This window comes from Bombina bombina, chromosome 6 (assembly GCF_027579735.1).
Source record: "Bombina bombina isolate aBomBom1 chromosome 6, aBomBom1.pri, whole genome shotgun sequence".
Lineage (NCBI taxonomy): Eukaryota > Metazoa > Chordata > Amphibia > Anura > Bombinatoridae > Bombina > Bombina bombina.
Window position 1 is genome coordinate 1,045,085,294 of NC_069504.1, and position 12,770 is coordinate 1,045,098,063.

Here is a 12,770-nt window from a genome sequence, read left to right on the forward strand (position 1 = left end):
ATGGGAAAATGATGTCACCGTTTAGGCTGTTGCATGGTAATCCAAAATCTTTTACCCTGATTGGCTTTGTTATAGGGACGCTTGAAGCTGGAATATCATTGGATGGTTGTGCGCACACGTAAAGACGCCGGTTCATGTGATTGGTAGTTGGTTTCCGCTTGACGGGTACGTGCCGCAAAGCGCGAAAATTCAAACTCCAGAAGCAACAGAAAGAGGAATCGGTGGACATATGTATGTATTGCATTGTCAATGTATATATATTCCTGTAAGTACAGTCTACATGATCTCAGTACAGCTGCCACATTTACATTGCAGTGAAGACTGCGCTGAGTGGGTGGTTTAACCCTTAGCCTTCCATAGCTATGCATTCTCTTCTCCATTGTCAGCCAATTGTTTAACAGCAATCAGCGAGGAAAAGTATCACAATTGTGCAGGAGCTTACATCTACTTATGGGTTAGTCTAAAATTCACAAACAATTTGGCTTGTCCCAGGTTATTAAAAGAGCTGTTAAGTTTAAGTGTTTTTTTGTTTATTTTTTAAATAAAGAAGATGGGTTTATTATAAATGATACTGGGCAAAAAAAAGTATAGTACCCAGGTTGTAACTAGTTGTGTTATGTGCAGTGCTCATAATAACAGCTGGTACAGACTCTGCTTTTTTCAGTCAGGTATGTGTGATGCTGATGTAGGAAAGTGACAGCAGTGATTTCCCTTTCCTGGAGGGAAACTTGTTTTCTCAATATTTGCTGAATAACATTGCACAAGAACCTAGGGGGTAAAAGGTTATTACCCTCATCAGGGATGCACATAGATATTGTTTTGGTTTTTTTTACACACCATAATGAAAAATATCAATGCACATAGCAACCACCAGAGAAGGTGCAATTTTTAGCATTTGACTAAGACTGTCATTTTGCTAAAATAAATAATAAACCCTGAAGCTGCAACCAGTATTATCCTGTAGGTGCAAACATTTCTAAATCCTAACATTTTACTTTTAGCTTTTATAACCATTTTAATAGTATTTGTAAAAATGTTGTTCCTTCATGCTTTTTTTTTTGTAAAGCTAAAAAGATCAATGTCTCCCAAGTTTCAGAAATTATTATAAGTAGTATAGGGCCTACTCCTTAGTGAATTGTAGGCATTCATACTGTGTGATGCAGCCAGGTTTTAAATCCAATTAGTCTTCCCTTCTGGACTTTACCCAACTGCAGATCTAACTCTTAACATCTGTAAGGCATTTGGGATAATAAAGCCAATGGCAGAGTAGGAGAATAAAATGGATACGTTGTTAACACTGATTGTTTTTCTCTAAAATATCATTCATGTTGCCATATACACACAATGTCTCATTACCTTTTTGTTTTGTTTTTTAAAAAGGTTTTTTCCTCCAATGGCTATCAGCCATAAAAGAGCATGATGAGGTCGAGCCCCCGCAGGCCACTAATTCTCAAGAGACGCAAACTGAGCCTTCCCCGCAAGGATTCTCCAAAATCCTCTGGGACTGAGGCAACAAAACCTGATCACAGCAAAGTCCCTTTGATTGGTGTTCTAGGATTATATGATGAACCTTCCACCTCAAGGAAAGAAGCCATAAGACTCCCTGAACAATGGCAAACCATCAGTACAAGAGTTTTGGGAACATCAGAGGAGGACACTCAAAAAGGAGATTCAGATGATCACAATATCCCCCAGCGAATACGAATTATGGGTCACCCCACCATGCCAGATACACAGCTTGTGGTCATCCCTCCGCTGTGTGATGTTCAAAGCATTATCCAGGTCCTGACCACCCATAGCAAGGAGAGTGGAGGTCCCAACAAGTTTATTTTGGTCAGTGGTGGCTCCTCTAACACAAACAGTTCTGAAGAGCCAGGGACCCAATCCAAGGAAGAAGTGCTAGAATCTTTGCAGCCAGGATCTTCTTCATCCCCGAAAAAACAACACATTGCAGAAGACAACATCAAATGTATGTTCTTGCTGCATGATTCCTCATCTGATTTTGTATATTGTGCTCAGATATGAAAAGTATAGAATTTTAGCAACTCAAAAAACAAAATGTAGGTAAACTAATTAATCATATGTAATGTTTGTCAAATGTGTGCGCAGGGGTAGGTCTGTGATTTAAATGGACATAAAACTATTAATTTTGTAAGAATACAAACCACACTGTAATTTATTACAAATTTAATGTGATTGTCAACTTTCATGAATCTGTTCCCGGTTTCATGAAAGTTTACATTGCACTGGATTTTACTAGGGCTGGCTGCAACTAACTATTTTTTTCATAATCGATTAATCGGCCGATTATTTTTTCGATTAATCGGATAAAAAAAATAATCCTTAATTGTTTCCTATATTTTAAATAAAATCCACATACTGAGTGTTACAAATATAAACTTCAGACTAAAACTTTACATTAACACAACTGTTTGTCCAATTTTTAAGCAGCAGAGAACAGTTTTATAAATAAACTAAACCAAAAACTGTTTGAAAAGAGGTAGAACTAGATAGACTATCACTGTTAATAACATTCTGTTATTCACTCTTTGAGAAACTTTGCATTAAAATGCAAAAATCTCAACATGTCCACCTGCTTCTGGCTAAGGCTGGTTCTCTGTTTGCAGCTATATTTCCTGCAGCAGAGAAAAGACACTCAGATGGTGTTGAGGTGCTTGAGATGTATAAGTAGGGTTTTGCCAATTTCACCAAAGTGGGATATTTATCTTTGTTAGCTCTTCGCTAATGCAAAGGGTTTTTCACCTTGGCAAGGGGCCTCTCAATAAAGTAACCCATGGCTTCATTCTAACATAAAAAAATATCTTGAATATCTATATGGAATGGTAAATAACCAGCTATAATGTTAGGGGAAAATATCTAGTCCGCTCCAAAAATAACAAATATATATACGTATAAAGGTTGAATCTGGTAGATATCACAATTTATTAAAAATATGGAGAAAAAAAATCAAAAGTGCTAAGGACTGTATATTAATAACAGGACAAAGCCTTACACATTTTATTTATACTGTACATATAATAAGCAATACGCTAATAATTGTGCAAACAGATAATGGTGCACATCAATTTAAATAACTCCCATAAATCTAGGGGCTAGGTGTAAATAACAAGCTTGGCACTATATAATGAAAAGCATAGTTCCAAATAACCTGATTTAATATAAAAAATCCAAATTATGACTCCTATTATATCTGTGTTGCACATAAGCCAGGGGTAGTTGTAAATGTATACTGTCCTAAAAAAGTGAAAAGTAAAATGTCTGTAGACGTCCTTTAGGCTAAGGACATAACCATAAAACACAATACCATGTGCAGGAGCCTAGTGGAGTGAAGTAGCTGGTGTTGTGCACAGACCAACTAATTGCAAACCAACTAATCGATTATGAGATTCGTTGACAACTATTTTCATTATCGATTATGACGATTTGTTGTTGCAGCTCCTAGATTTTACAAATACCTTCTCCTGAAACACCGGATTGCCTATCGCCCCGCCTGCTTCTTCCTGCTGTACTAACACAGCAATGACAATACAGGCTTCCTCCAATTACGGCATAGCCTCACCAGATGAACGCTCTTGGGGGGAAGCTGTGATTGCAGATGAAGTACAGAGGAGCAGCAGGCGTGGGATCGGCGATCCGGTGTTTCAGGAGAAGAAGGTAAGTATTTGTAAAATCCGGTGCAATGTAAACTTTCATGAATAAAAGTGCCCATGTTTTTAATAGTTTTTAAAAAAATAAATGGGCACTGATTCATGAAAGTTGACGTTCACTTTAATGGCAAGTCTTTAGCCTGCTTTATGCTGTGAAACATGCACCCATCCACAGTCCTTGTAGCTCTAGGTTTTTTATTCATTTAAAAGAAAGGATACAGGAATTAGTGTCATGCTTGAACTTTAACAATTGTAAATGTGCAGCACTTGCACTCATTACTCTTTGTTGATTTTGTTGGAAGCCAGGTCAACTGGGTGTGTTATATCCAACTTTTTACAGATGATGGAATTTTGAAAAAAACACTTCTCTATAGACATTAAAATTGGAAATCTTATATAGATTTTCTGTCTTTGGAGGGGAAGCTGAATTTGTCAGTTTACAAATTCTATGTTAATGATTACTCGGCTGGAAATATGTCGTTTTTATCTTACTTGAAAGTGACAGAGCAAAATTTATCATGATTGCAGGCCGACAGGTTCACAAGTAGAGAACCTGTTCGCCTGTAATCGCCCCCAATTGAGCCAGAGCAGGGCATGTCAATCAGCCCGAACAAGATAGTGTTGGGTGATTGATCTTGATATTCTGAGGTCTGTTGCTTGCATTTGCAGGATCCCATATGCAAACCTGTACAGCAAAGCCTGAAAAGCCACGAATGCAGCTCAGTAAAGTTTACCCAAAAGGGCATTTTAAACATGTACAACAGTTTCCGTATTGAGAATATTATCAGCTAGTGGTGTAATCAAGCCTTATAGGGAGCATGTACTCCGGCAAGCCGCCGGGGCTAAATAAATTTATGAAATTATATTGCAAAGCTGTTTTACTATGCATAATTAAAGGAGCAATGTAGATAAAAATACCAGATTTTAATAAATTGTTTAAATAAAATTCTGCCATTGACACTTATTAAAAATTGTGCAGCCAAAGTAGTTAAAATAAGAATAAACTTCCCTGTTTTAGTCATGGTAATATCAGCCTGCAGTATGGACATAATTCCCACTCCCCTCACAGCTTGCTCTTTTGCTACAACCCCTTGTCCGTGACTGATTACATAGGGAACTTTAGGAACCATAAACAAGAGAAATGTGCCGATTCTCTGCCCCTTAGGTCGTCAGTAGTCGCTCGGGTTAACTAAGTGATAAATTAGGGGCTGTAGATTACACTTACTGCTGTGATTAACCCTACAAGCATAATGTGCAGAGCTCGTACTGTTAAGTTCATGGACTGGGAATTACGACCATACTGCAAAGTGATATCAGCACTGCTTAAATAGAACATTGAATTAGTATTTTTAACTACTTTAGCCACACGATTTTTAATAAGTGTCAATGGCACACGTTTATATGCATCATTCTAAATTAAAATATTGTATTTTCATTTTTTACTACACTGTCCCTTAAAGGGGCTTTTGTGTTAAAATGGCATGGTCTAATCTGCAAGGGCATGTCACGTAGGGCTGCAACTAACGTTTATTTTCATAATAGATTAATCGACTAATCGGATAAAAAGAGAATTACTAATAGTTTTCTATGTTTTAAATAAAATCCACATAATTAGTGTTACAAATATAAACTTCAGACTAAAACTTTACATTAACACAACTGTTTCTTCAATTTTTAAGCAGCAGAGCACAGTTTTATAATTAAACAAAACAAAACCACAAACTTTGAAAAGAGGTAGAACTTGAAAGAGTTAGACTATCACTGTTAATAACATTCTGTTATTCACTCTTTCAGAAACTTTGCATTGAAATGCAAAAATCTCAACATGTCCACATGCTTCTGGCTAAGGCTGGTTCTCTGTTTGCTGCTATATTTCCTGCAGCAGAGAAGAGGCACTCAGATGGTGATTGAGAGGCATAAGTAGGGTTTTGCCAATTTCACCAAAGTGGGATATTTATCTTTGTTAGCTTTTCACCAATGCTAAGTGTTTTCTACCTTGGCAAGGGGCCTCTCAATAAAGTAACCATTGACTTCATTCTAGCATAAAAATATCTTGAATATCTATATACAATGATAAATAACCAGCTATAAGGTTAAGAGAAATATCTAGTCCGCTCTAAAAATAACGAATATATACTTATAAAGGTTGAATCTGGTACATATTATCACAATTTATTACAAAATACAAATATAAAAAAACAAAATCAAAAGCGCTAAGGACTGTATATCAATAACAGGACAAAGCCTTACACATTTATTTATACGGTACATATAATCGGCAATAGCAAGCAATACGCTAATAATTGTGCAAACAGATAATAGTGCACATCAATTTAAATAACTCCCATCAATCTAGGGGCAAGGTGTAAACAACAAGCTCAGCACTATATCATGCAAAGCATAGTTCCAAATCGCCAGATTTAATATAAACAAACAAAATGATGACTATTAAATCTGGGTTGCACATAAGCCAGGGGTAGTTGTAAACTTCTACTGTCCGGAAAAAGTGAAAAGTAGACGTCTGTAGACGTCCTTTAGGCTAAGGACATAACCATAAAACACAATACCATATGCAGGAGTTCATTGGAGTGAAGCAGCTGGTGTTGTGCACAGACCAACTAATTGCAAACCAACTAATCGATTATGAGATTCGTTGACAACTATTTTCATAATCGATTATGACGATTAGTTGTTGCAGCTCTAGGCATGTCATTTTAACACTTGAGATATTTAAATACTAATATTATTATTATTATTTATTTGTATAGCGTCGCCAAATTCCATAGCGCTGGGTACAGTGATAGGGGTATACAGTGACAATGATTTGTGATAAAATACAAAACATAACAAAACTAAACAAATCTAGCACAGGAGGAAGAGGGCCCTGCTCCGGAGAGCTTACAGTCTACAGGTTTAGGATGCAGAGACATATAAGGTTGGGGGTAGCTTGTCACATCGGTTGTCACATCGGTTGCAGCAGTGTGTCAGGCAGTTCATGTATTAGTTTGGTTAGGATTAGAGATGGAGGAGCGATGGTAAGCAAGGAGTGTCTGAAGCTATACAAGGTTGGAGACATTCTTATGGAGCAGGGTAGAGAGTTCAAGGGGACTGGAGCAGCACGTGAGAAGTCTTGGAGACGGGAGTGGGATGTAGAGATAACAGGAGTGGAGAGACGTAGGTCAGAGGTTGATCGAAGAGGACGGGATGCAGAATATTTCACGATGAGAGAGGAAATATAGTTGGGAGTTAAACTTTAAATTGTATTCTGGAGTGTATGGGTATCCAGTGTAGAGACTGGCAGAGTAGAGCAGCTGATGTAGATCGGCGACTTAGGTGGATGAGTCTGGCAGAAGCATTCATAATGGATTGGATTTCCCGTTAGTCACTACGTTTTTTTTTTTTTTTTATATTGTGTGTCCAGAATATTCACCACTCATGTGCACAAACATTTGAGCTCCATATCCACATTTTGAATATGTTAGTGAATATTCCTTTTTAATATCTGCATTCTACATTAAAGTGAATGTAAGTGCCCAGTTTTTAAAAATTCAATTAAAAACAGGGGCACTTTAATTCATAAAAATTTACATTTACATTTCACTTGTGTTGTGTTTCACTTGTGTTGTGAAAATACTTACCTTTTTAACCCCTTAATGACCAGAGCACTTTTCCATTTTCTGTCCGTTTGGGACCAAGGCTATTTTTACATTTCTGCGGTGTTTGTGTTTAGCTGAAATTTTCCTCTTACTCATTTACTGTACCCACACATATTATATACCGTTTTTCTCGCCATTAAATGGACTTTCTAAAAATACCATTATTTTCATCATATCTTATCATTTACTATAAAAAAAATTATAAAATATGAGGAAAATTGGAAAAAAACACACTTTTTCTAACTTTGAACCCCAAAATCTGTTACATATCTACAACCACCAAAAAACACCCATGCTAAATTGTTTCTAAATTTTGTCCTGAGTTTAGAAATACCCAATGTTTACATGTTCTTTGCTTTTTTTGTAACTTATAGGGCCATAAATACAAATAGCACTTTGCTATTTTCAAACCATTTTTTTTCAAAATTAACGCTAGTTACATTAGAACACTAATATCTTTCAGGAATCCCTGAATATCCATTGACATGTATATATTTTTTTTTAGAAGACATCCCAAATTATTGATCTAGGCCCATTTTGGTATATTTCATGCCACCATTTCACCGCCAAATGCGATCAAATACAAAAAATTGTTCACTTTTTCACAAATTTTTTCACAAACTTTCAGTTTCTCACTGAAATTATTTACATACTGCTTGTGCAATTATGGCATAAATGGTTGTAAATTCTTCTCTGGGATCCCCTTTGTTCAGAAATAGCAGACATATATGGCTTTGGCATTGCTTTTTGGTAATTAGAAGGCCGCTAAATGCCACTGCGCACCACACGTGTATTATGCCCAGCAGTGAAGGGGTTAATTAGGGAGCATGTAAGGAGCTTTTTGGGGTAATTTTAGCTTTAGTGTAGTGTAGTAGACAACCCCAAGTATTGATCTAGGCCCATTTTGGTATATTTCATGCCACCATTTCACCGCCAAATGCGATCAAATTAAAAAAAACGTAAAATTTTTCACAATTTTAGGTTTCTCACTGAAATAATTTACAAACAGCTTGTGCAATTATGGCACAAATGGTTGTAAATGCTTCTCTGGGATCCCCTTTGTTCAGAAATAGCAGACATATATGACTTTGGAGTTGCTTTTTGGTAATTAGAATGCTGCTAAATGGCGCTGCGCATCACACGTGTATTATGGCTAGCAGTGAAGGGGTTAATTAGGTAGCTTGTAGGGAGCTTGCAGGGTTAATTTTAGCTTTAGTGTAAAGATCAGCCTCCCACCTGAAACATCAGACCCCCTGATCCCTCCCAAACATCTCTCTTCCCTCCCCTACCCCACAAATGTCCCCGCCATCTTAAGTACTGGCAGAAACTCTGCCAGTACTAAAATAAAAGGTATATTTGGGCTTTTTTGTGAATTTTTTGTTAGCATATTTACATATGCTTCTGTGTAGGGATCCCCCTTAGCCCCCAACCTCACTGATCCCCCACTAAACAGCTCTCTAACCCTCCCCCTCTGACTTAATGTGCGCCATCTTGGGTACTGGCAGCTGTCTGCCAGTACCCAGTTTAGAGAAAAAAAATGCTTTTTTTAAAATAAAATATGTCCCTTTTCTGTAGTGTAGCTTTCCCCCCCCCCCCCAAGACCAACCCCCCACCCCTTCCAGATCCCTTAGATGGTAAAAGTAAAAGTTTATTTCATTTTTTTTTTACTTTTACTTTTTTACTTTTCTGTAGTGTAGCGGTTCCCACCCGCTCCCGCCCCGTGCACGCGCCCGCCCGCCACCCCCCGTGCACGCGCGCGCGCGCCCGTGCGCGCCCCCGACGGTCCCGATCCCGCCCCCCGTGACGTCACGCGCAACACCGATGGCCGCCCACCCGCCTCCCAATTCGGCTCCCACCCACCAACGATACCGGCCATCGATGTCCGGTGCAGAGAGGGCCACAGAGTGGCTCTCTCTGCATCGGATGGCCATGTATGGTTATTGCAGGATGCCTCCATATCGAGGCATCACTGCAATAACCGGAAAGCAGCTGGAAGCGAGCAGGATCGCTTCCAGCTGCTTTCCACACCGAGGACGTGCAGGGTACGTCCTCAGGCGTTAACTGCCTTTTTTTTGAGGACGTACCCTGCACGTCCTCGGTCATTAAGGGGTTAATCTTGACGGATCAGTCATCATCCAATCACGCCCCCCCCCGGGGGGAATCGGTGCCTGATTCAACGCCGTGAATTAAAATGCTCCTGTTATGAATCAAATTTTTAAAAACCGGGCACTTTATCCTCAAAATTTACATTCACTTTAAGCTTTTTTTTTTCCTGTTAGATGTTATAATTTTTCCCTTTATGAAATGTTCCTTAAAGGGACATGACAAAAGAAAACAATTTAGTATGATAGAACATTTACTTCTATTATCTAATTTGCTTTATTTTTTTTATATCTTTTTTTTTTTTTTTTGAAAACCATATCTGATTATACCCAGTAGCTGCTGATTGGTGGCTGCACATAGATGCCTTGTGTGATTGGCTCACCCACGTGCATTGCTATTTCTTCAACAAAGTATACCTAAAGAATAAAGCAAATTAGATAATAGAAGTAAATTGGAATGTTGTTTAAAATTGTATTCTCTATCTGAATAATGAAAGAAAAATTTAGTGTTTCATGTTCCTTTTAACGCTACTTATTTTCTGTACAATTTAAAGTGAATGTAAATTTTGATGATAAAGTGCCTGGTTTAAAAAAAAAAAAAAAAAAATAGATAAAAAAACAGGGGCACTGGGGGCGTGCCCGGGCTATGGCCTAAGATGGCCGCTATACTGGGAGCTCTGTAACTTAGGAGAGAGATCTCAGCTCCCCCCCGGGAAACCGGGTAAGCAGAGAATATTGAGATCCTCTGCCTAAAATCCTCACATTGCGTGCACTCTTTTGATGGCAAACCATCCATCCTAATTTTGTTGTTGTGCTGAACAGGGGACTGTTAGCTGGATCGAGCAATACTGATACTAATACTGCAGAACTATTTAGATTGGACCTTTGAGGACCCTGGAGGGGGAACCGGGTGCAAAGTGGATATTCTAACCCTATTTCTACTATTTTAACATGGAGAGGCTATACTCCGGTATCAAGATCCTGATGGAAGAGCGTGAAGCGCAAATTTGTAAGAGAGTGGACCGAATTCTTACATTCCTGACCACATCATCTTTGGCATATGGCGCAGTCTAAATGGCGGTTGCCTTCCTCACAGTGATCCAATCTCACAGAATGCCTCACAGAGAGAGTGGGGCGATAATGCAGAGCCTACCTAATGCTGATTTCTCCCTCCTGACCCTGGATGATCGCAACCCAGAATTTTTGAAGCATATCCTGACTGATCGCATTCCCACCAAGACTCTCCGACAGCGTGCAGATATGTGTGGCACACAGGATCCCTAGCCAGATGAGCGATTAAGACAAGTTGATCTCCTATGGGCCCAGTCGACTACTTGGAGAGATGCAGCTGGCTCTCCTAGACGGAAGATGGGGTCCTCCAAAACAGGTATCTGTAAGGGACTTGGAATCATAGACCGGGACGCTCACAGCCAGCTTGATGGTATGAGCTGGTCAGTGGGGAGCCCTCCCTTTACTTTCGGCTGCCCTATCTCTTCAGGGACATTTGAACTATTTGACAATGGCGCATACGCTGGTGTTGTGAATATGGCGGTCCTTTCTGCTATTGGTTGACTTTGGGCACCTTGTCTGGCCCTCAAACAAGGGCTACATCTCTGTGTTTACTGTGTCTCTCTTATGGGTACTAATGACGACCTTTAGGTCCGATATGCTCCGTAAAGTTTTATTGTATTACCTAACAGAGGTTGTCAATTGAGGTATGCTTCATCCCTATTCTTGCATATTTTAGGGGGGTTTTGTGACAAAATGTATATAATTTATCCTATTACTTTAAAAATGAGGTTTGTCATTTGAGATCAGAAGTGGTCTCCTTTACTACAGTAGACCTCCAACAATGTGGACTTTTCTTACGGAGGCCAAAAAAAAGTGACCTCTTGTATGTTACTAAGGAGGCATAATGATAATTAGGCATACTAATGGTGTACCGTGTCCTTGTACCTCCTGTCTGGAATATGTAATTTATGTTCAAAATATTAAGTACTATGATGTATCTATCTCATATGTATTCAGTTTTAGTGTTATGTATTACATGGATGCATTGTAACAATCCTCTAATAAAAATTAAATAAAAAAAAACGGGCACTTTTAAGTCATCAATTTACATTTCACTCGTGTTGTGAAAATACTTACCTTTTTAATCTTGACAGCCGCTGCATTGCTTCCTTTGCCCGTCGCAAAGCCTCTTTCTGGGTCTAAAATGAGGAATCCGGCTTCCTCCAATCACGGCATTGAATCAGACACTGATTCCCTCGGGGGGAAGCCGTGATTGGAGGTTGACCGATCCGTCATTTCTGACATAGGAAGAGGCTTGCGACGACCGGGGGAAGCTGGAGCGGCTGTCAAGATTAAAAGGTAAGGATTTTCACAACACGAGTGAAATGTAGATTTTTATGAATTAAAGTGCCCCTGTTTTTAATCAAATTTTAAAAAAACTGGCACTTTATCATCAAAATTTACATTCACTTTATTGAGTGATTCTATGCTGTTGCTAGTTTTTTTTTTTTTTTTTTTTTTCCATAAATTTGTCATTTACAATGGATTCAACAGCGCAGAAGCCTTGTGCCATGCTGGTTTTATTTAGTGGGAACCGGTAAAACATGTTTTTTGTTTTATTTTTAGCTTCTGGTACTGGAGCACCAGATCAGCGGGAGGGAAATGAGCTTGATGTCAGTTTAACCAATATACACTGGCTGGGGAAGATGGCCTCTGATGTACTGGGGCCATGCACAATAAAGGAGGATTCGGAGGAGAAGGAAAATGTGAGCCCTGAGTTGGACTGTAAGGTAAACAATTTCTTAAAGGGACATTGTACACATTTTAATTTGCATAAATGTTTTGTAGATGATCCATTTATATAGCTCATCTGGGAGTGTTTTTGTAACAATGTATAGTTCTACTGATTTTTTTTTATTTTTTTTTATTTATTTTTTTTACTAACGTGCTGATTTTTCAGACTCCTTATTAAGCCCCTAGGTCTACAGACTTTTACTGCTCTTGTTTGTCTTAAGGGTCTTTTCATATGGGGGGGGGGTCTGCTCTTCCTTATTTCTTAGCCCTTTTCACTGGGTGTCCCAGCCTAACCTCATAAAGAGTGTTAAACTGGGAGCTTCTAAGTAAGTCTTAAAAAAAGGGTTTATACTGGATTTTTAGATCAGTATCTGCGTATATTCTTCTTTATAGTATGCTCAAGTAGGACAGTGCACTCCTTTAAAGTGATGGTAAACTCTCCCCTTTTTAAAATCAGATCCGGAATGTAAATGATATTTTAGATGGAGTTTCATTCATCTGTTGTAATGAAGATGCGCTATAGCTTGCTTTTTAATATA

At 38.6% G+C, this 12,770-nt stretch overlaps 1 protein-coding gene across 2 annotated transcripts in view; it reads left to right on the forward strand.

Moving 5' to 3' along the window:
• Positions 1–116: 116 nt before the first annotated feature.
• FOXM1 (forkhead box M1) overlaps positions 117–12,770 on the forward strand; it is a 112,060-nt gene continuing 99,406 nt past the window's right edge. For both annotated transcript variants that reach the window (XM_053718809.1, XM_053718810.1), the window contains exons 1-3: positions 117–231; positions 1,381–1,969; positions 12,064–12,227. In XM_053718809.1, coding sequence (XP_053574784.1) covers positions 1,417–1,969; positions 12,064–12,227 — 717 coding nt within the window. In that variant the 5' untranslated portion in view covers positions 117–231; positions 1,381–1,416. The remainder of the gene's footprint in view (positions 232–1,380; positions 1,970–12,063; positions 12,228–12,770) is intronic.